A 24,610-nucleotide genomic window follows, 5' to 3' on the forward strand; every position below is an offset into this window, starting at 1 on the left:
CACAAATTCTGTTCTTAAGTTGCAAAACGGGGGCTTGAACCAGAAAAAAAAACTGCTGCTTGTCTTCTATTGCTCTGGTTGTACGTTGAGTCTTTCATAATAAAGGAGAGCATAGTGATTGCAAAACATTCCAGCTAACTGTTCCTGCAACCCACTTGCTAGTGTGTCATTCATTACCTGCCAAAAAAATAACAAATGATTTTTTTTTCCAGACCTTGAGCTAAGTGGTCAGCATTTCCAGAAAGGCACATGCTTTCCTTAGGCACGGTTTGCTTCTTCCAAATGCATCTAAATTCCTAATCCCTTCCCTGTGAAAACCTCCTACATATTACTGGATGTTCTACATCCCAAGGAAAACTGCTTAATGATATTGTACTAGACAGCACAAACAAATGCTTAACTATAGTGTGTGGGTCTTTTCTGTTTGTTTCCTTTAAATCCACAAAACCAAAAGGAAGTGGGGAGAGAATATGGGCAGGTCAGTGGCAGAAGAAAACACGTAGTGACATCAGACAGAGTTGCTCAAGGGTTGGCTGGTGATGTCTGAGACAGCATTTAAATTGCAGAAGGGTACAGTCATCAAGCAGCTGAAGAAAGACAGAAGAGCAAAGCCTTCTCCAAACTGCTGATCTCAGGTTTGGCTGTCGCTGTTATTCAGTCCAAGACTCACAGCAGAGCTGCCAATCACAGGTACAGGATAAACTACCTAAAACTAGGCTTGTCACTGAATATCTCTGTGCTAGTGTGACATTTGGGTCTCTCTCTCTCTCTCTCTCTCTCTCTCTCTCTCTCTCTCTCGTTTCACTTGAAATGTTCATGCATAGATATAAATAGCTTTTGCATGTAACATTTTTCATGTTGCTCATTCTATAAAATGTTTACTTATCTATTATATTTCATCTCTTAACATCATTTTACAGTTTCTCTTCATAGTAACATGGTAACATAGTAGATGATGGCAGAGAAAGACCTGTACGGTCCATCCAGTCTGCCCAACAAGATAAACTCATATGTGCTGCTTTATGTGTATACCTGACTTTGATTTGTATCTGCCATTTCAAAACTGCCACAAATCATAACAGTAACTAAGGAATGTCATAATTCCTTAGTTACTGTTATGATTCCTGCCTAATTAATTCAGGGTGATTTTCTTCTATGTTATTCAGTCTTCATTCACTTCTCTTGTTGCACTTTGTGTTAAGATTTGCATCATACTGTACTTGGTCAATGAGCACTGCCCTTCCATTCTTTTGTCTTTGTTAAGATCCTACCCCATTTAAATGGCATGGTAAGACAAAGGTGGTAGCACTGTATTTCCTGGATGAAAAACATGCTCATCCAGTACAGATGTTTTTTTTTTAAGTTACTGTACCAAGAGGGCAGTCTTCATAAATCCAAACAGAATAACATGCAGGCTTTAGTACTTGGCTGGAGAGATTACACTGAAAGCTAGTGCCAAGATATTCTCCTTGTCTCTTTTGTATTGAGCATTTTAGCTCTCAGTCTGTTATTGTTTGTCTCAAATGCCTGAATTTGCCTTTCCCATGGTGTCATTACCAGGCTTCGTCCACTGAATCATCACTGCATGTTATTCAATATTACTTAGCCCAGAGGAAACTCATCATTTCAGAAGAACTTGCAGCATGATGTGTGAGCCTCCAAAGACACCTTTCCTCTCTACATATGTGTACCCCTGTTCTCCATTCATCTGCTCTTGTAGTGGTCCTTATCAGGTTGGCTAGGGTAGTGCTTCAGCTCCTGAACACTGCATAAAATGTCATTCTTGGTGCAGGAAATACAGTGACTAGCATATGGTGTCTGCAATATGCTTCTTTGACAAAGATCTTTTTTAGCTATGTTACAAAAGGTAGAGGCTAAAATGCACTAGGGATCTGCAGCTTGTTTTCTTTCATTTTGTTTACTGCACCTTAATGCAAACTAACATATGTGGAGCCTATTCAGTAAACTGCGTTAGGTGTTTATCACTGGTTTTAGTGTACATGAACTATTAGCTCAGAGGTATAAGAAAACAACCAACACACTGAGGTAACAGCATCAATGAACTGTCATGTTCATTTATGCTATTACCTCAGTGTGTTGGTTGTTTTCATATTAGGGTCTGGGAATTGCATGGAGTGTTCCCCTTTACGAAACCATGTTAAGTGCTAACGCATTAGTGATATGGGGAAAAAAGGGTTACCACAAAATGCATTAAAGGTTTTGCAGTAGTTTTCCTCAACACACGCTTTTTTTTAAAAATACTTTTTTGAGGGAGCGCGTCGTGGGCATGGAAGCATTAACCAGCGCGCACTCTTTTCGAGCCTCCTTGAAACCCTATTTTTGCCAGCGCTTTTGGACTGAAACGTCCTTTCCTGTTACATTTGGTGGAGGAGGGGGAGGGGAGGAAATGCAAAACAACTTATAAATGACTGTTTTATGCAAGTTGTCTTTTGATTTTAAGATTAGATGCCTATTTGACTTGTCTTGAGTGATTGTGCTTTCCTATTTATTTTATGGCATTCCCTTTAATCTAGTTCTGTTTTATGTTTATTTTATGTATTGCAAACCATTTCGATTTGCCTGCAAAAGGAGCGGTGTAGTAAACTCAATAAACGATAAATGATAACTGGTTAACGCAGGTTAATGCCTGAGCACTTAGCATTTCCTAAGGAGTAGAGGAGTGGCCTAGTGGTTAGGGTGGTGGACTCTGGTCTTGGGGAACTGAGTTTGATTCCCACTTCAAGCACAGGCAGCTCCTTGTGACTCTGGGCAAGTCACTTAACCCTCCATTGCCCCAGGTACAAATAAGTACCTGAATACAATATGTAAGCTGCATTGAGCCTGCCATGAGTGGGAAAGCACAGGATACTAATGTAACTAAAATAAAATAAATAAAAAATAAATTGGAAGTGGTAATGACACACATTAATACAAATATTTGTGCACAACTTGAAAAAAATGGGAAAATATCTATAATACTGCCATGTTAGAAATGTACTTGGTGCGTGGGAAAGTCCCACAATAAGATACACTATGCCCATTTCTTAAAATGGTTTAGTAAAGGAGCTCCATAGTTTGGAAGGGGGTGTATTATAAGTGTAATTTGGGTGGGCTGCACAGTTAACATGTATTTCTGGTTGTCATACAGTAATACACATATGCTTTTAAAAATCTGAATGTCAGCATTTATACCTGAAAATTTTATTCATGGTATATCAAAAATAAACTTGAAATTTGAAACCTGCTCTGAGGCAGATGTGTCAGCTAACAGCTTATTTGGACGACCTGGTGATTGTAAAAGTCACTGCGGGGCCAGAGGATAATTGTCCTTATTCCTCTGGTGTTAAAAAGCACTTCAAAATTTCATTCCAAAAAGAGATGAGTTTTTTGTTTTGTTTTGTATTCAGCTCCCTAATTAGCTCTTCTTAGACAGTATTAGGAAATTTGCCCCTTACCCATTTAAGTGTCAGCATTTAGATGTGCAGAAAGTCAAGTGGCAATATTCTTTTTTAATATATGTTTCTTTATATGATAGCTGTTATGTGTGCTGCAAAATACATGAATATTTCATGAGGACTTGTAGATATTTTACAAAAAGCTCTGCATTCAGCAAGCTCTTCAGAAAATACCTTCTCTCCGATATTCAGCCAGCGGTGGTCAGTGTTTTTTTAAATTCATACCATTGCCAGCTAGATTAGCCCTTAATATTCAATGCTGGTCCATGTCTAGGCACTGGCACAGAATATCAGGGGATGAATTAAATGGGTATGGCCACCGGAGCCGATGCAGGTCCAGGACGATATTCAGCCGCGGCCAGCCTAAGAAAGTTATGTGGGCCCCAGATGAATATTGGCTGGGACTCACATAACTATTTTTGTCCTTTAAAGCCTTCTTGATACCCCTTCTGGCCTCCAAAATTGCCCCTTCCTACTACCCCTTTCCACAGCCTGTGAGCATCAGAGCACCTCCCTCCTCCTGAATGACCTCCCCCCCCCCCCCAAGTCTAGGTAGGCCTTCCTAGGTCTACCTGTCTCTCTGGTAGTCCTAGTGGGGTCATTGGGGACAGGAGCAAAGCCCCCTCGCTCCTGCCCCGTGCAGCTGCACTTGGAAAATGGCTGCCATGACCTCTCACAGCAGATCGCAGTACTACATGCTGTCCTAAATTCACCTGCTTAGCTATGTGGGTGCCAGCACTGAATATTGCTGGCAGCCGCATAACCCCCAGCTCCTCCCTGACACCGCCCCAGAGCTGCCCCTGACCTGACCACTTTTTTGTTGAGCAGTCTGTAGGGATGTTCAACTGCACTGTCCGGTTAAGTGTCGTTGAATATCTCCAATTAGGTGGCGGTACCCAATTTAAGCAGGCAGCAGAGGCTCTTGCCCACTTAAATCACTTAGAATATCAAATGGCTTGCTAATTGCAAACATCTAGACTTAGGGGGAAGTTATCAATGTGGGCTATCGTTAAGATGGGTTATTTTACCACAAGCCATGCTATTTTAGCCCAGTTCCTTTTTTATGCAATCTGATTTTCAGGGTAGCCATAATGAATAGGCATGAGACAGAGTTTCTTACACCAGAAACCCAATAATATATGCAAATCTATTCATATCTAGTCATAATGGCAATCCTGGAAACCTAACCTATAGGGTAGGCCCCTGGGATAGGGTTGAGAATCACTGTTCCTCTCTTTTGTTCAAATGTGTTAGATATCTTAATCAGCAGAGGTTCCAGTTTTCATCAGGACAAATAGAGCTTCTAGAAGAAATCCATAGGAAACTACAACTGAAAAAAAAATAGGCACGATTTTTTAAATTAAGGGTCTTGATCTTCAATCCTAGTCCTCAAAGGCTTTGAAGATTTCCGTAATGAATATGCATGAGAGAGATTTGCATAAGATGGAGGTAGTAAGCGTGCAAATCTATGTTATGCATATTCATAAGGGATATCCTGAAAAACTGGCCCACTGGCAGCCCTCAAGAACTGGAAGTGAAAGCCAAAGTTTTAGGAAGTACACAATACTTCGACTGCAAGAAAAAAACGCTCTCGGCATCTCCTTCAACCTTTGGTCTCATCACAATTGCATTTGCTTTCCAGGTCAAACCAAAGCATCAAAATGAAGATCGCACTGCTCTTCTTTTGCATCTTCAGCATAGCCTTTGCAGCGCCGGTAAGAAATCGCTATTCGTTCTGTGCTTCATTTCCTTAGCATACGATAAACAAACACACACATAGGGGGGGAAACCCTAATTCATTTTCTATGCTATCTCCTTTGGCAGGTGCACAGATCTGCTCGCTCTGCTTCAGACAGTAGCTCAACAGAAGATGACCAAGTAAGTTCCTTCTGCATCCTGATTCTGTCAAGAACTTCTGTACTTGGCTCCAGCAAAAGCTGTATTCCTCCATATAGGGGAGAATTCTATAAATCACGCCGATAAAAATCAGCACTGAAAAAAATGCTTAAGCACTATTCTGTAAGCCACGCCTAACGTTAGGCTTAAGCACAGGGGTTGTGTGTAATTTTAGACATGTCCATTTGCATCAACGAAAGCGTCGTGCAAATGCCTGTGCCTAAATTTATGTGCAGAACCCCCTTAGTCCATAATTGTGCGTGTAACTGGAATCTATACCCAGGCTCCGCCCCAAAACGCCCATAACCAACCGATTTCCATTCCGCCTTTTCCAGGATGAGTCTAAATTTGCACATGTACATGTTAATTGATTTCAAAGAGTGTCAATAATTGCTAGTTAAAAAGCCACTTATTGGTGATATGGTAATTGACTCATTATTCAATTAAATTTCACACACAATTTGAGTACATGCCCAAATTTGTACGTGCAATTTTTAGCACTTTCTTATAGAATTGGGGGGATAGTGCCTCTGCCCAGTGGTTTATTTAAGAACCTACAGCACTTGCAGCACCCACATTATCCACTTTCCCCATTTACGAGGCGATGTTATAGCATCTTGCTTCTAATTATGAATGGGGAACACCAGATTCTCTATGCATAGAAGTAAATGACAGAGATAAAGTTATACTATGTTGTAAATCAGAAAAATATTCAAGCATGTGACTGACTCACCTGCAAATGTGCAGTAGAGACTTCCCTCTCTGTCCCGCTCTCGCGTCAAGACGTGATGACGTCAGAGGGCGGAACAGAGAGGGAAACGGAGTAGGACTGTCGGACGCTGCCGCTGGAGCCTGGAAATGAACATCGTGCTCACCAACCTCCACCCTCCCCCCCCATCCCCGCCGCCACTCCCGCCCCCCCCCCCCCCCTGCACTGACCTGACAGCGACTCTCACCTCCGTGTGAAAGCGCTGCAGGCAGCAGCAGAGAGCGATCTGCTGCTGCCTGCAGCGCTTTCACACGGAGGTGAGAGGTGCTGTCAGGTCAGTGCAGGGGGCCCGGCACGGAGGGGGGAGGGAGCGGCGGCGAGGAGGGTAGCTGGAAATGTCGCCCGTTTTAACGGGCTTAACGGCTAGTGATTTAGATAAAAAGGAAAACTGAACAGACAACAGGGAGAGCAAAAATGAGCCTCTGAGATAACTTTGTATATAGCAGAGACCCATTATATGCATATCAGTATCGTGCATATTCATTTTGGTAATCTCGAAAACCCAACTGGCTAGGTGTGTCACCAGGAGAGGAATGAGGAACACTACATTAGACCTTCCATTTTCACCCCTCTGTCTCATCCCCATCATTCTCCTTACACATACTGCCATAGGCCCTATCCACCATCTAAAAAAAACAGTTTCCCTACTTTATTAAACCTGTTATTGTTTGGAAATTAATCCCAGTAGGTTAACAAAATAGCAATTAATATTTAACTCTCAAGGTTGGACATATCTATGTTAGCTGAATGTTCTAATGCATGCTTGTTAGGTGTATCATTAGTATTATAACATTGTATTATATCTCTGGTATTTGATTTCCAGTGCTGTTAAATGTGTAAATTTTTGATACTGTATCACGATAGTTCTACTAATAGGTTTCAATTTACTGTTTTCAACTTGACCTCATTTATTGTATTTATGTTTATACTCGGTTATTTTACTATTGTTATGCTGTTAACAAAATTATAAGTTTTATGTTAGACTGTACCTGCTGTACACCGCCTTGGGTGAATCTCTTCGTAAAGGTGGTTAATAAATCCCAATAAATAAACAAATATGACAACAGGAAGTCTCTGTTCTGCAAAATTCAGAGATAAGCAAAACATTTATGCAGAAGAGTAAAGCTGCACAGAGCATCTATTTATACATCTCAAGAATTTTACAGAGTAGAGACCATGATGAATAAGGACCTATTTCTTGATACAGCCAAAATAAGAAAGTTGTGCCTCTCATGGGAGGTCACGGGTTTTTCAGAAACACACATCTTTCGAGAAGGAGGAAGACAGAGGTGGCTGTGAGTCTGTTTCTCAAATATTAAATTATAAAAGGGATTCAGTTTAAGTGAAAGGCATTCTGGGAATCTAACTATATTTTCTGTTGTTGGACACATTTTTATATCCTTATCCTGAAATAGAATCCAAAAGTACCATGGTACCTGATGGCAATTTTGAGAGCCAAACAGGGTAATATAACATTTAACTTCTATAATACCAAAAAAAAAATTTTGGTTTCTGAATCTGGTGGGGCAAATGCTTCACTTTGCTTCTCACAGTCCCACAGGTGTGGATTATTGCCAGGGACTAGATTTTCAAATGAAAAAGTTGTAGTAAATGGTCACAGATTCACATAAATACAGATTCAGTGCAGTCATATTGGATTTTACATTGAATTGTTTGCATTCCCAAATCTAAGTTCAAGATGAATTGCAAGTAGGTACAAGAGATATTTCTCTGCCGTCTACTTACTAAACTGCCTTATGCAATAATTTACATTACCTGCCAATGTAATGTAGCTTAACACAGGAAATTTTACTGGAATGCATATTAAATAAACTCAAAAGTATGCAAATGCAAGCAGAGACACTTATTATTATGCAAAATTAATAACACAGCTTTCAGTAAAGTATGTAAGCTGTGTTATCCATTGAAAGTTAACAGCACTTAGATGTTATTACCCTCCCCCCCATCAGCTCACTCACACAAGCTGATACTCCAAGGGGACAAGTTAAAGCAGTTGGAGCTGTACAAAGTTACTCCTCCACCCTCCACACCCTGACCTCTTCAATCAAAAGTGCATCCTCAACCCACCCCTTGAGCCCTGATCCTTGTTCTGTATTTCGGCTGCTAGCGAGAGTGCAATGTGTGTCCTCTATCATACATTAATGTTCTCTTTCCTTTTCAGAGGTCAAGTCTTCTCTCCTCTGAAAGTGATGAGACTGAGGAAGTACAGGTATTGCTAGATTACGTATCAGCGAAAAAGCGCATCTTACAGCTAGCCCTACTTAAAGGAGTTTTATCTATTTGGGGGGCAATTCTATGACTGGGTGCCTCCATTTAGGTCATCCTAGGTTCTGTTATAGAATACTACATAACCCAGTATAGGCATATGCCTAGCATTAAATGCCCACGCTTACACAGCTCTAGAGCTGGCATAAGTGCAGGCACATAAATGCAGCAGAGACAGGCGTAACTTGCAGTATTCAGTACGTTATGTGTGCAAGCAGAAGCCCTGCCAGTGTCCTACCCATGTTCCACCATGCAAATATGCACTATGCCAGAAATGCATTTTTACAGAATAGCAATTAGGCAGCACATTGGCATATATGCATATAGTTATGCACCTACACGTATGCTCGGGGGACTTGGCTCTGGAATATGTTACCTGTGAATATGAGATTACAATCTTCGTACCTTAGGAAGTTGTTAACAACTCATTTATATGAATGTTAAAATCTAGACCTGTATTAGTATACTTTATTTTTGTAAACCACTGTGAATCCTTTCAGGAATAACAGTTGGTATATAAGACCTAGATAGAATAGAATAGAATAAATGTTAGTGCCCAGTTTATAGAATTGCCCTTCAAATATCTATGGAAAAATCCTGCTTAGTGTATCTGTCCATTTGTGCTGATTCTTGTTATTATATTTTCCATTGGTTTTGTCTCCCACTCCATCCCATCACTAAAGTATTTCCAGGTACACTGCTGGTCCTCAACTTTTGTCACTCAATAGTCCACGTTATCAGCAGGTCATGTCTGAACATAAGAATAGCCATACTAGGTCAGACTAACGGTTCATTTAACTCAGTATCCTGCTTCCAACAGTGGTCAATCCAGGTCACAAGTACCTGGCAGAAACCCAAACAGTAGCAACATTCCATGCTACCAATCCCAGGGCATGAAGTGGCTACCTCATGTCTGTCAATAGCAGACTATGGACTTTTCCTCCTGGAACTTGCCCAAACCTTTTTTAAAACCCAGAAATGCCAACTACTGTAATCACATCCTCTGGCAACAAGTTCCAGAGATTAGCTATTTATTGACTGCAAAAGTATTTCCTCCTATTTGTTTTCGGTGTCTAAAAGAGCCAATGGCGTAGCAAGGGGGGCGGGAGGGGCGGTCCGCCCCGGGTGTCAGCTCAGGGATGGTGCTCCCTGCCAGCTCCCCCCCCCTCAGCGAATCAACACCCCCCCCCCCCCGACCAGCTCCCGCACCCTACCTTTAAAAAGAATATCGGGAGGCGAGGCGCAGAGCCTCGCGCCTGCCCTGCACGTAAAAGAAATGTGGACCGTCGGGTCTTCCCTCGCTCTATCTGTCCCGCCCTCCGCTGATGCAACTTCCTATTTCCGCAAGGGCGGGACAGACAGCGAGAGAAGGCCCGACGGTCCACATTTCTTTTACGTGCAGGGCAGGCGCGAGGCGCTGCGCCTTGCCTCCCGATATTCTTTTTAAAGGTAGGGTGCGGGAGCTGGTCGGGGGGAGGGGGGTGTCATTGTGCTGCACCCAGGGGGGTGCAACGGCGAACCGCCCCGCCCCGGGTGGCAGCCCCCCCTGCTACGCCACTGAAAAGAGCCACAACCAAATGTTAGCATTCCATCATTTAAACATTTAAGGATTCCTTCTATGCTATGTCTGATTTCTTTTTTACTTCAATTGAGTGAAATAATCACCCCGAGAGCCCCCCAAACACCGTACATGGCTCTCGAGACTCAAGTTGAGAACCACTGCTGTACTACTGATTTATTTTAATGTATTTCTTCTCAGACAATGGCAACCACAACTGAGGACAGTGATTCTGATTCTGATGACGATGACGATGATGATGATGATGATGATGACCTAGTCACAGGGCCTCCCACTGATGCCCCAATAACTGTGCCCTTCACTCCTGCCCCTTTCACTAGAGGAGATAATAGAGGCCGGGGAGACAGTGTGGCATACGAGTTAAGAGGAGCACCTAGGGAGATCTACAAACCATTGGCACAGGTAAAGACCAGGCCACCAGCATGAGCTACCAGGGTCCTATAAACCACTGGGCAGAGAAAAGTAACATAAGTAGTATTTTTTTTTAAAGATTAGAATGTCAAACTTGGGCAAAACTGTATATAAAAAGGTGAGCAACATAATTACTAAGAATGAAAGACGATGAAGAACTCTGTAGCTGAACCAGCCAGATCAATGGAATGTGCTGATCACCTGATCCCAAATCCCTACTGGATAATCAGTCTTTCTTGCCCCATCCCTGTTGACCAAGCCATATCTTTTGTGCCATGTATAGAATAATTTTTGAAGCCATTTCCACAGGTAAAATTGTGCTTTACTCACAGAAATAGGCTTTTATAAAACTGTCCACCCTATGGGGGTCTTTTACTAAGCCTTGATAGCGTTTTTAGCGCATGGTAGAAATCAGCTGGTGGTAAATGCCGAGACGCCATGTATTCACTTAAGTATACTCACTGGGATAGGGGTGGGGATAGAATTACCACTTGCATATTCTTAACAATTCAGACATAGGCATGTGTTTTAGATCAGAAAAACTGCCATTCAAATAGCAGGTGTGCCTATAACTCTCCTGGGATCATTTTTTAAAAGTAAACATATGAACGTACTTTCATTTTGAAAATCTGGTTCAGCTCATATGGAGGAATGTATGCGCGTACTTTTCACTAATACAGGAAGTTAGAAAATTACCCTTATAAGACTAGATTCTATAGATGGCGCCTTAAAACGTTGCATGGAAAAAATACGCCTAGGCGTATTCTGTAAAGTACACCTGAATTTTATAGAATAGGCTTAAATCTCCATGTGCTATATAGAATAACGCTGAGTGCCTCTCCATGTGACCAAATCTAGTCGCTGCCATTTACGCCATGTTTTATTTGGCATAAATCCAAACACCTAAATTAGGCGCAGAGCGGGTATATTCAGTGGCGTAGCCAGGGGGTGCCAGGGGAGCGGCCGCTCCCCCAAATGGAGTTCTGCCAGCTCTGGCGCCTATTTTTTTTCTCAATGTGTTGCATTGAAAATGTGCACGAGCACTGGCGGTCCGCTCTTTCGCTGCTCTCGCTCCCCCCGCGCCGTCAACCTGGCTCCGCTTCTGGGTATATTCTATAACAACGCTCATAGATTTTAGAAACTCCCATGCCCTGCCCATGGCCATGCCCCCTTTTCAGTTAGTGGTTGTTAACATCTGATTAACAGTGCTGATTAGCTAGTTAACCAGTTATGTGCATTGTTATAGAATGTGCATCGATTTTCCATGCGGAAATTAAGGCACCATATATAGAATCCCGGGGATAATGTTCAAGCCACCCTTTACAGCAGGGGGTCTTGACCTTTTTTGGTTCCCACATCCCTTTAACTGATTCATGAAATGCTCATATCCCTTTCTTAAACAATATGTCCACTTGTGACTACTGACAGCTACATATGTCATTAACTGCTAGCCGCTAACTGCTAAAATTACTGTAGTAGGCAGTTATGCTACCAACAACTATCCTAATAATTACTTTCACTCTGTCTAGAAAGTTTCATCACCCTTCTCCATACCCCATTTGATCTGTTCCTGCACTTCTTGGGGGTGTGGACAGTATTGGTTAAGAATCCCTGCTCTTCAAAGTATAATACATTTGAACTTGAAGCCATGAGTTTGTTGGAAGTTTACCACTCTCACTTCCTAAACTGAAGGATAGGCATTTAATGATAACATCTTTTTTAATATTTTTAAGCTGAATAACTAGGATTCTTGGGGCTACATGACTACATAGCCCATATTTCCATCATATATCATACCTTTCAACACATGATTACATACGTTCTGATCCTGATACTGTAACCTTCTCTGAACTAATTGAAGTCCTGCTTCCATTCTTAGGTTTTGTAGACTGAAATAACTGGGTTACGGTTTACATATCAAGGAGAAGAATGTTCAGAGGCCCAGATGAAATGACCTAACAGAAAGCAATGACTGAGATAGGGTGCCTGGATGTGGTTTGTAAATCACTATCTAGCTTATTTTCGAAGGGAAAGGACGCCCATCTTCCGACACAAATTTTTAGAATAAGTAGCATAAAATGTATTGTACTGTTTCGTGATCTCGCCAGGTACTTGTAACCTGAATTGGCCACTGTTGGAAACAAGATGCTGGACTTGATGGACCTTCGGACTGTCCCAGTACAACAACACATGTTCTTATGTTCTTTAAACCACTGAAGCTGTATATTCCAATAACCATTAATGTGATTGATTTAAAATGTTGGCGATCCTGCTATAGGGTCACTTGTCTCAAATGTCACTCTTTGAACTCCGATCAAACACTTCAATCCAAAAGAGTGTTTGATCAGAGCTCAATGTGTGACATTTGAAACAAGTGACCCTATAGCAGGATCGCCAATATTCTAAAACAATCACGTTAATGGTTTCTGGAGCCAAACTTTGTCTAAAGTTTTACAGCACCACCACTGACTGTGTATTTTTTGTCATCTTCACTGTGTCTGCTTTCTTCTGTGTTTGGCGTTCACCATTCAGGCCTAAATTTATAAGCATAATTTTTAAGCTCCTAAAGTAAAATAAATTTTCACCTGGCATTATTCTAGTGTTTACATCTCTCACTGGGACGTGTGTACTCTGCTTTCTCCCCATAGGTCATGCACGATACCACAGATGAGGACACCAGCACGCCAGACATGGAAAGCCAGCAGCAGCTCGATGATTCCATTGGGCTCCCCCAGACTGGTTCCAGCAGCCACCAGGACAGCAAAGCCAGTACGGAGTCAGACAGCCAGGAGGACAGCAACAAGTCCCAGCCTGACACGAGCGTGGAAGAGGACAGCCATCCTGACAGCCATGCCAGCAATGAAAGCACTCAAGCCCCAGAAGCCCCTGTCACAATTGACAGCAACGAGAGCCACAACAGTGCTGAAAGCCAGGAGGCTACCCCTTAAACCAGTAGAAAGGTGTAAAGGGTCTGATGTATGATGCATGTTTACTCTTGAAGAAAAATGGAAGAAATCTCTTGATCCATCACTGCAGCAATGTCTGGTAATCAATGTTTCTTCCTAATATGTGAAAAAGAATAACACTTCTCCCCAGTGCTTGGTGTTTATTTATGAAAGTGTTTCTTGCCTTCTGCACCTGTGATAAAAAATACGTTTGAAAATAAGGTGTACCGTTATTCTGATCTGTGGCGGTAGCAGGTATTAGTGGCATCTTCAGTAACCAAAAAATGGACATATGATGTCCATTCACAGTCTTCCCACTACAGACATGCAAATCATGCCACTGCATATTTTAATATCACGTTTGATTGTTATTGAAATTATAAAGAGAAATAGTAAAGACTAGTTTTATAATCTTTGGAATGAATATTACCTCTTATGATACTGTAACTTGATATTCTGAAAAATCACATTGTATATTTTGCTCTAATTTTTGATAATGATTAAAAGTTCCAATACATGTTTATCAAGGCGTGGTCAATGAGCTTCAGTGGCAGCAGTTAAAGTCTGACAGGAGTCATTTAAAAATGTAGGTTGTTTGGGGGTAATTTTATAAAGCATTCTCTGCCTTTAAATGCACTTACTTTTACGTAATATATTTGTACACATTCCTGGGGATGTCATTTGGGCAGAGCAGAGATAGAATTGTGATATATATGAAGATTAAGCATATGGCTTGTGAAAATCTCTTCAAAGAGGCGATTAATAAATTCCAATCAATAAATAAATAAACATGAGCATATTTGCAACTGCCTTAGGGCATGTGTAAATGTGTGTGAGAATGTGAACGCTCCTGGGGATAGTTCTAGGTGTCTATGTGGAGGGATATTTTCGATATGACATCTAAGTCCAACTTTGGATATTTTATTCAAAACATATACAATCCAAGTGGCGAATATAGCGATTTTTGAAACAGCAAAACATCTATCTTTTTATTTCAAAAATGGCCACTTGCTAGATGTGTTTGTGCTCTGTGCATTTATCTTTTTAATCCATTAAAAAAAAAAAAGCATCTAAGTGAAAAATGCACAAAATGAAGCCATTGGGATGGAAGAGGAGCAAGCATTCTTGGTAGACTGGCCACACAGAAATCCCAGCACAGCTATGGAGCTCCCTAGGGGGGCACTGCACATAAAAGCTCCCAGGTACATATCTCACCATTACCCCTAATATTGTATGGTGGGCCCTCCAAAGTCCACCAAAAACCTACTGTATCAAACTGTACACCACTACAATAGCCCTTATGGCTGCAGATGTCACCTATATGTGGGTACAGTGGTGTTTTGGGGGAGGGGGTTAGGTGGGGCTCACACCCCTCCACAAGTGTAACAGAGTGAGATATGGGCCTGGGTCCCCTTCTCTACAGTGCACTGCAGTGACCATTAAGCTACTCCAGGGACCTGCTTTCTGCTCGAATTGGACAGGCTATAACATCTGAGGATGTCATAGAGGCTGATATATACTGTTTCACATTTTTGTGGGGGGAAGGAGGGAGCGGGTCAGTGATCACTGGACGAGTAAGGGGGGAGTCATGCTTTAATCTCTCCAGTGGTCATTTAGGGCACTTTTTTGTGGTGTAGTCATTATTAAAACAGGTCTAGCTCAAAACATCTTAGTTTTAGTCCTGGACATTTTTGTTTTCTTCCATTATGGCAGAAAAACTCCAAGTGTTAGGAATGCCCTAATCCCACCCCCAACATGCCCCCTTGTGATTTAGATGCACAGCAGACAAACTGTATAGATAAACGTCTGCAAAATAGATTTCAAAAATAGTGATGAATGTTTTGGCAAGAAAAATGTCCAAATGCTGCTTTGTGCCACTTTTTAAACATTTTTCTCTTTCAATAATGAGCCCCAATGGCACACAGGCAAAAATAGACATATTTTTAGATATTTATTTAGGTGCCCTCTAGCACAATTTCCCCCTTTCAGAGGGCAGCAGTGTGTTTCAGTAACATACACATTGTTCAGAGGCGTAGAACAGGCAAGGCTGCTAATTTTTAGGGCTTAGCTTCCAGCACCCTCACCAAAAAATGTTAGACAGATGTGAAGAGAGCAAAACTTTATAGGATAGAAAATGGAATCTTCTAAGGCAAATGTTCTTAACCTTTTTTATTACATTTGTACCCTGTGCTTTCCCACTTATGGTAGGCTCAATGTGGCTATGGAGGGTTAAGTGACTTGCCCAGAGTCATAAGGAGCTGCCTGTGCCTGAGGTGGGAATTGAACTCAGTTCCTCAGGACCAAAGTCCACCACCCTAACCACTAGGCCACTCTTGCACCCCCTTTTACTAGTCAATGAAACCCTTGCACTCATCTCTCTCATCCCCTTCCTAACCCACTTCTGCTAGTAATCACTAACAGCTACATGTCACTGTTAGCCACTTAACTGCAGTAGTATATAGTTATACTACCAATACATGTCCTAATAACAGCCTTCACTCTGCCTAGAAAGTTTCAATAAATTGCCTCAGATTCTCCACACAACATTTCTCCTCTTTCCACATCCCTTGGTGGTGCGGTTACCACTGGTTAAGAACCCCTTTCTCTGTCAAATCAAAAGTTTTTCTAAATGCAGGAAAACTGTAGAGCCAGAAATAAACCTGAAAGAAGGAACATTTTAAATAAACATCAAGAAATATATTTGCACAGAAAGGGTGGTGGATGCTTGGAATGCCCTCACAGTGGAGGTAGTTGGTCAAAATTGGTGACAGAATTGAAAAACGTATGGGATAAATACAGAGAATCTCTATATAGCAAGAGGAATTTAATTCAAAGCAAAATATAAAAGGCTCATGCTTCTGAAAAGCATAGAGGTGGTAGCCTGTGCAGAGCAGCAGATACAACCCTAGACAAAAGATTGGGGTAATCTGAACTGTGTGGTGGTTTATTTATTTAGATTTTGCACACACCTTTTTCAGTAGTAGCTCAAGGTGAGTTAAATTCAGGTACATGGGATATTTTTCTGTCCCAGGAGGGCTCACAATCTAAGTTTGTACCTGAGGCAATGGAGGGTTAAGTGACTTGCCCAAGATCACAAGGAGCAGCAGTGGGGTTTGAACTGGCCACCTCTGGATTGCAAGACTGGTGCTCTAACCACTAGGCCACTCCTCAAAATCTAAGTTTGTACCTGAGGCATTGGAGGGTTAAGTGACTTGCCCAAGATCACAAGGAGCAGCAATGGGATTTGAACTGGCTGCCTCTGGATTGCAAGACTGGTGCTCTAACCACTAGGCCACTACTCCACTCCACTAGGCCACTTCTCCTTACAACCCTAACCACCTTACTGGGCAGGACTAGATAGCCCAAGCAGGTCTTTTTCTGTCATCATTTACTTTGTTACTATGGGGGCCATTTTACTAAAGCTTAGCACGCACAATTGGACAATAGCATGTGTAACCTGGTTCACTTACCCGGGTTAGGTTCTCAGACCCGACAGCTTACTTTTGGGGTTCGGGAGACTTATGTCCACAGTCCAGGTACTCTCCAACTTCCAGCCCAGGATCCACACAGTGAGTCAAGAGAGTCAAGAATCAAATGTAACTTTATTTAACAATTAGAACTAGATAACTCTTACTATGGTGATCTTCAGCATACAGTTACAAATGTATCTCCGGCTTTGACTTTCAAGAGGAAATCACAAAAGCAAGTACCTTCTTAGGACTATGCACGTGTACATAATTCATCACTGTCTGACCTGTAGCCAAAGACACCCAACAGTTTTTTTTTCTCTGATGTAACACCATACCATCAGATATGGATCCAACATTTACTGTCCTCATCTTTCAGGAATATTATCCTGAAAGGAATAATTAGACCTCGTCCTATCCCTAAGCCCGGTTGCAGCAAGACTCCCTAGTCAGCTCCTTTAGTGGTGGAAGGATATTTGGCAGTAATGGACTCCTTTGCATCTAGCCTGTTAGGTTTAGCTCAGCAGTTAACCCCCCTGTTTTTTTCTTCTCAGTAGTCACTTGGTGGAGGGTATACAGGTACTCAACCTTAGGCTTCCAACAACAATTTTGCAATCTCTTACTTTTCTTATATAATAACTATCAGCTTCACCCCGGTCTAAGATTCCACAAATCAGGGTACTCTCTTGTTGCTGGATTGACTCATAGCTCTCACTGCTGGGCTCCTGCCACCCAGGGCTTCATCCAGAACTCCCTGTTATAACCAAGGGTTACACATGCACTGATGGGCAGATGATCAAAAGCCCCACACTGTCCCAAACAGTGCTGTAAAAATAGCACTGGAAAAGAGCAGGGCTTTACTGCACCTATGATCAGAAATAATTGCATGCAAATTTAAGCACGCAATTCTCTCTGATCACGGGGTAGAAGTGCAGGAGGATTGTGCCTGAGCATGCACTCAGGCACAATCCTCCCACACTTGTTTGACAGGTCTGGGTTGTCAAAAACCCAGACCTGTCAAACACAGGGTTTGGAGGTCCACGGGACCACCAGACTCCAACTACCCCCACCCCGAGCCAGGTGAAATGAGGGTTGGAAGTCCAGCAGACCCCCAGTCCCCTGACCCTCCCCCAACACAGGTTCAGAAGGGGCTGGAGATCTGGTGGGACTCCAGCCCCCCCTAACCCCAATATCCCTCAGATGTCCCTGGTGGCCCAGTGGGCCATGGGTCAATCCCCCCCCCCCACCTGGTTGTCTAACGACCCTTCCCCACCCCCTACCTTAAGTTGGAGAAGGAAACCCTTATATGGTATGAAGCCCCACCCAGCGCATCCCAGGATACAATGGGCTGGGCGCTGCCATTTTGCAGGTCACGCCAATGGAAGAGGAGGGAGTCCACTTCCCTCCTCTAACTTAAGGTAGGGGATGGGGAAGGGCCGCTAGACCACCAGGTGGGGGGGAATGACCCGCGGCCCACTAGGCCACCAGGGACATCTGAGGGATGTTGGGGGGGTTAGTGGGGCTGGAGAAGTATACATAGACTGAATTTAGATTTTCCATCAATGAAGAAAGTATGTTTAAAGTCTATCTGGGAACAAACTTTCACTTTCCAAAGCACTAAAATTTCTCTATGTCAAATTTCATCTTATTATCGTTTTTGAAAGGCACTTAAAACTTATTTATTTTTAGATCAACAATTGTAAATTTATTTAGTTTCAAGATAATTAAGGAAACAGTTTATCCCCAGTTTATGTGAAGGTTTCTTTATTTGCGATCTGCCTTGCTTCCTAAAGGTTAAAGGCAGAATAAAAGATACATTATATAATACAATATAACACTTAACACTAGTATTCTATAACAGCAATTAGCCACACAATTGCAAATATAAAATTTGTACTTAGCACACAGCATCCCGACGCTTAACTTTAGCCGACCTGTAGAGAATTACTTCCTTACCCCGGGATTCTATATATCGCGCCAAGATTTCCGTGCAGAAATCAAAGCGTATTCCATAACAATGCAAAGTAATTGGTTAAGCTAATCAGTGTTGATAATTGGATGTTAACCAGTAATTATCAGCACTAATTGGCATTAATTAGAATTTACATGCAGAACTGTCTAAGCATATTCTGTAATGTGGTGTGCAATAAATTCTAAGTCGCATAGTTGGAAAATGGGCATGGCCATGGTCATGGAATAGACGAGTCATGGGCATTTCTAAAAGCCGTGCGCATTGTTATAGAATATACCTGGTCTATGCATAATTTAGGCATCGGGATTTACACCAAGTTTTACTTGGCATAATTGCCCGTGTCTAAATTTAGTCACTCAGAGCAGCACTCAGTATGTTCTATATACCGATGAAATTTAGGCTTATTCTATAACTAAATTAAGGCATACTTTATAGAATACCCTTAGGCGAATTTTATGTTGGTGCCAATTTTTTAGGCGTCATACGTAGAATCTAGTCCTACTAATTTTTGTATATCCTAAATGGTCTTTATTGTGCACACTGTGATTTAATTCGTAGGCCATATATATTAGAAAGCTCAGATTTTCTCTAGGCCTCACTTCTGGCCACCTAAGGGCAGCCTGGTGTGAAGCTACACATGTCTTCCCAGCTTGTTTGTGTTGTTATTAGCCAACATCTAGTTTATTTAAGTGACTCAGAAGCCTGTGCAAAAGTTTCTGAACAAGAGTAAGGTAAGAATCTGGTGTCCTCCCTTTCAGACGTTATCAGTCCTAAATGAAGAGGCAAGTTCCAAAACCTGTTAAGTACAACAAGCTGTTTTCTGGATAAATGCAAGCTTTTCTTTTCAAGAATTCTATCCAACATAATATAACACCCCATTGGCTTCAGTGGTGCCTTGACTTAGTGCAACAGCTAAGTGGCTGTAGGTCACAGTGGTTGGACTTAGGCTGGTTTCCCCTGATACAAGGCACACTTCCACCTAAACTGTTATAGTCATTAAAATACCAGCATTGAAATTTGAGTGTATGTGATAACTCTCACAAATACAGAGCAGGAAGAGATCTCACACAAGGTCCCCACAAATTAACAAGTATTTATTGAACATAAAGTTTTAAAAATGATAAAAGACTAAATTTTAAGACGTGTCGATATAAAGTGCTGAACAAGTTTAAAGAATTCTTTCTAAAACAACATCAACATTTTGTAGCTTTTGAAATCACAGTTGTGTGTAGATTTGCAAAAGTGCTGCATGCATTAATCTTTGGTTTTCAGAAAACTTTACCCAAGTTTAACTCAAGATGCTATGAAAAGGACCACTCTCCATGAGTAATGTCTGATAAGTAGCATTAAAGTTTTCCCAGATTCCAATTTTACTCTTTAACCTCAAGAAATGTGTTGCTTTGTTAAAATTCTCTTTTGTTTTTGCTTAGCTGCGGTAAAAGGCAGAACATGACTGCAACCAATACCAGGTATTACCCCAAAACTCAGCTTATGTACTCAGTTTTATAGAAAAATTAATGTCCAAAAATGTTTTAAAAATATGTACACACTCAAAACTTACCTCCTTGTCCACAGTGCTCTCAGACTAGGAACCAGGAACAAAGAACCACTGGAACTGGAACAGGAACCAGACCAGGACAGGAACCAGGATCTCCAGTAGCAGATAAGTACCTACTGCTCCCTTATAAAAGTCAATAAAAGATTATCTCTTCCTGAGTGGTGTGTTCTCTGTGTGACTTACCTCTTCAGTAGAAACCTAGGTGTTTCTAGCTAATCCAAACAAAATAAAATATAAGTATGTGTCCCTGACTAGAATCACAGTCCCTTTTTGTAGTCAATGCAGGCTTCAGCCTCAGTTAGGCAGGCCATCACCTCTTAGTCAACTCCTGTCACCTCCGCTGCCAGCACCAGTCTTCCCCACCAGGCTCAGCTACCTGAAAAGAAAAGGCTTGTCCATGGTCTCTCTTCCTGTGACCTAAGCTCGCAGGTACTGGTAACTAAATCAGGGTCAGGATTTGCTCTGACCCAGGCTGTCTTCTGGCCATCGTGCTCAACAGCCCTGACCAAACAAGCCCTTTTCCAGTGCAGCTCTATAATCCAGAACCTTGGCTCCAAATTATAATGCCTTGGTTCTACCTCTTTAAGGAGCTGTGCTTGTCAGCTTAACTCAAACAGGCATGCTTCTCAGAGCAGCTCAGCACTGCCAATAACCATAGATCCAAAAATGTTTCCAGAGAAATTTAGTAATAACCCAGAGAAAATTCTGCCAAACTTAAGCAGCTTAAATAAAACCAAGTTCTTGCTCCTGAGACCAGAACTTAAAGGAATGGGCTTTTCTTCACACAGAGCCTCAAATTAACTTCAAAACTTCTTAAAGCCCATCTCAAACAGGCTCTGGCAGTAAGAATAAAGTAGGTTAGCTTTTTCCTAGTCCCTGCCTATTACCAGGCAATCCCACTGGCTCCCTTCAACACAGCCTGTATTAGACAAAACCAATAAAATGTTTCAAAAGCACTTCTCATCCACGCTTTCAGTCTTATCAGACTTAGTTCCATCTCACTCTGTTCAAACCCAGCTATTTGTAGTGAATTTGGACCCTAAAGAACCCTTTTCAGGGCTTACCCACACAGCACACTCTTTTCTCATTAGTGCTAGCTCCCAACTGCCACATCAGAGCTTACATCATCAGGTTCTGTGTGCTGGCGTGCGTGGCTTTTTCAAGTATAAACATCTCAAAAACATGAAAGGGGGGGGGGGGGTTACCACTAAAGGTTGTACCCAAAACTTTAAAATGTCTTCCTCCCACACACAATCACACATTCATACACATGGTAAAACTTTTAAAACTGCTGCCTGTTTCTTCCCATGCATAAGGCTGCTGGCTGCATGCAGCTCATGCAACATTCCATACACTGCATGCACATCCCCCCACCCCGTGTGAGACGTGCACCAGAGGCCCATTCCATCCAAGGAAATACTGCCAACCTGTATCTCAGCCTATGCCCCACATGTATAGCCAGCAAGCTCAAAACAGCTCCACAATCCTGCCACTGCCGTGGCTCATAAAGGGTCCCTGGGACCCTGCAGATCAATGCAGGGTCCAAGAGCCTCCCTTGTACCTTACCAGAGCCCCCAGTCTAAAAACTCCACCTCCAGCAGCTCTCTCTGCCCCCTTCGGCTGCCTTGTACTCCTAGGGCCCTGCCGCACAGAGACGCACTCAGCACATGCCTGCTGCTTCCTGGGCCTGGCTTCTATCTCTCAAGGTGCGTGCATGAATGAACTCTTATGCTTGCGCCAGACTTCTCCTGCTCCCTCCAGTAAGCATACAGCACAGAAAAGTGCCACTGTTGCCAGGACGAAGAAGTCTGCCCTCCGCGTTCCTGCTGCAAGCACTTCTGGGATTGGCAGTAACTGATGTTCCACCTCCAGTCTGCCTCAGCCAGCTCCTGGAGCCCTCACTGCCTGCTGTCAGGACCTCGTGACTGGCTTCTCCTTTCCCCAGACCTGAAAACAGCCCCCTAAAAGTTCTGGGGTTTTATTTTGGGGGGGGGGGGGGTTAACCTGGTTACAATAATAACATATTTTTCACTGAATACCATATACTTTAGAAATAAGGAGCATAGTTATTAATGTGGACCACCATTAAGACATGTTGTTTTACTGTTAACCCCAGTTATTAGTAACTTGGTCTCATTGCATATAATGGGACCTATGCTAAAATAGCATGAGACAGGGGTAAATGGTAGCCCACACTGATAATAACTAGGCCTTAAGTGGCTTTTAGTACAATTTTCACACATCCTATGGTGATTTATAAAGGCAATCTGTTTCCAGTATAAACTCATTTTTGAAATACAAAGAAATGTATTTAGCAAGTTTTGGGTCATGTCTTCAACCATTCACAAAGGAGTCCTGGTTTTCAGTCCTGAAAATATGGCAACTGTGCCACAGCTCAAACACTTGATCATGCTCTGAGATCCTGATCCTGATTCTGCAAATAAGTGGGGAAATGTGGGATACAAATGCAATAAATAAAATAAAAAAAATTCTAGATACACACCAGGTTTGCAGTTGGTCACTAAGGCTGTAGAATAGCTAAATAAATTCTTCCAGCTTTTCTTATCACTGCTTTGGCTCCGTTCCCGCTGCCCTGTTCAGACTGCAAACACCCTGCTGCATTCCAGATTTGGCAGTTATATTTTATACATTCACAGTAAGAGCAGGCAGCATACTTGCAAAATTTTCCATTCTGGGTTTTTTTTTCCACAGAGTTGATTCAAGTTTCAGCATGTTACTGTGTTACTCATCTCATATGTACTGGTCTGGTGTTGAATATACTGGGAGGAACGGCAGAAATTTAAGAAAGGGGCCCCAAAATCCTCCAATAAGCTGAGCTTCAGCTTCAGGCTAACTTGAGGCCCCCTGTGACATGAGGTTCCAAGCTAAATGTCCTAGTTATATATCCCTCCAACACCAGCCCTTAGACAAAACAGCACCCCAGGAAAGAGCAGCTTGCAGCATCTCCTTCCTTTTTTAGTGTTCTGTGTTTTCAAACTGACTCAAAAAAGGGCAGTGTAGCACCCTCTTGCCCACCCCTTGCAACCTTGCAATGGCCTCAATACTGGGCATATTCTGTACTGAATGATGCTACGGTCTGCCACCTTCCCCTCCCGCCCCCACCTCCCACCAGTTTATTTGCTTTAACTTTCTCCTTTTCTGCCTTGCCTTCGGTACTGAGGCATTACTGTTGCCAACCTCGCAAAGCACTGTATTAACACTACCACAGATGGTGACTGGTGATTTATGGACCAGATCCACCTCCTGACAGAAGTCCAAAACCAGGCTGATGTCATATAAAATGCTGCTTAGCAACCAATCAAACAAACGTGTTTTCCCCAGATTTTCTTCAGATGGACTCAGTTAGTTACTTAGGACTACTACACAACCAGCATTTTGCTTGCATTTGGTTACTATTAAAGGAAAACTATTTGAAATATTTGCACACTGTGGGAAAAGAACAGCAAGCAAGGACAGAAAAGTACTAAGAGATCTTTATGGATATATTATAGAGAAACAGGAGTTGAATATTACTGTGGGAATGAGGAAGAAGTGACATTCTTTGTTATAATGGGTTTTTAATGAGCTGCTGTCTCTTTTCACAAAGGGTGAATGACAACTACTTGGAAGTCAAAATTAAGTTTTGGACACAAGTGGGTAAGAAAGCTTATCCCCCCAAATAATGCTCAGTCTCCACCTTCCTCACATTGCCTATACCCATTTATCCAACGTGTACTATCCTTATGTTCTTTCCCGTCCTTCTGACTTTTGTGACCCTCCTTGCATTGTAACCTTTTCTAATATTGTAAGCCACATTGAGCTCGCTCTAGTGGGAAAATGTGGGGGTATAAATGTACCAAAAATAAATAGATAAATAAAACACCAGTGAGTCAGCTGACTTACATGATTTAAATAGGGTGCATCCTTTATCCAATGATTTCATGTCTTATACCTTCAGGAAACTAAAAAAAATCTGCAGAAAAATGTGTAAACACTTAACACTTTGTAGGCAAAAGTTCCAACATTACTTTTTAGCAATATGTTTGCTCCATGGCATAGCTAGTGCCATAGGCGGTCGGTGGCCCAACTGTTTGGGGAGGCTAAAGGGGGGGGGGGGTTAGGGGGTAGAGCCAGGGGCGGAGCTTATATACATAATTGTCTGATAACACACAGAAAAAATAAATAAATAAAAATAAAAGTCACAATTAATACCTTTTATTAAATTTAGATATTAGATATGTATCATATGTCAAAGAATAAAGTGGTTGCTCA

At 42.1% G+C, this 24,610-nt stretch overlaps 1 protein-coding gene and 1 long non-coding RNA gene across 2 annotated transcripts; both read left to right on the plus strand.

Annotated features, from left to right (window-relative positions):
• Positions 1 to 254: 254 nt before the first annotated feature.
• SPP1 (secreted phosphoprotein 1) lies at positions 255 to 13,864 on the plus strand. Its single transcript, XM_030190663.1, has 6 exons — positions 255 to 690; positions 5,098 to 5,170; positions 5,280 to 5,333; positions 8,303 to 8,350; positions 10,166 to 10,387; positions 13,045 to 13,864. Exons 2-6 carry the CDS (start codon positions 5,117 to 5,119, stop codon positions 13,342 to 13,344), a joined length of 678 nt encoding a protein of 225 aa, XP_030046523.1. The 5' UTR covers positions 255 to 690; positions 5,098 to 5,116; the 3' UTR covers positions 13,345 to 13,864.
• A 6,295-nt stretch (positions 13,865 to 20,159) lies between these two features.
• On the plus strand, positions 20,160 to 20,466 carry LOC115462519. The gene is made up of 2 exons (XR_003940883.1): positions 20,160 to 20,249; positions 20,356 to 20,466. It is a non-coding gene; the product is annotated as an uncharacterized LOC115462519 (long non-coding RNA).
• Positions 20,467 to 24,610: the final 4,144 nt, after the last annotated feature.

The sequence above is a fragment of the Microcaecilia unicolor genome, chromosome 2 (assembly GCF_901765095.1).
Source record: "Microcaecilia unicolor chromosome 2, aMicUni1.1, whole genome shotgun sequence".
Lineage (NCBI taxonomy): Eukaryota > Metazoa > Chordata > Amphibia > Gymnophiona > Siphonopidae > Microcaecilia > Microcaecilia unicolor.

Excerpts from the sequence above, each read along its gene's own strand:
- SPP1 (XM_030190663.1), top strand. The coding sequence starts at position 5,117 with ATGAAGATCGCACTGCTCTTCTTTTGCATCTTCAGCATAGCCTTTGCA. Across the intron at positions 5,334-8,302 it reads GCTCAACAGAAGATGACCAA|AGGTCAAGTCTTCTCTCCTC; the intron begins GTAAGTTCCTTC and ends TTTCCTTTTCAG. Across the intron at positions 10,388-13,044 it reads TCTACAAACCATTGGCACAG|GTCATGCACGATACCACAGA; the intron begins GTAAAGACCAGG and ends TTCTCCCCATAG.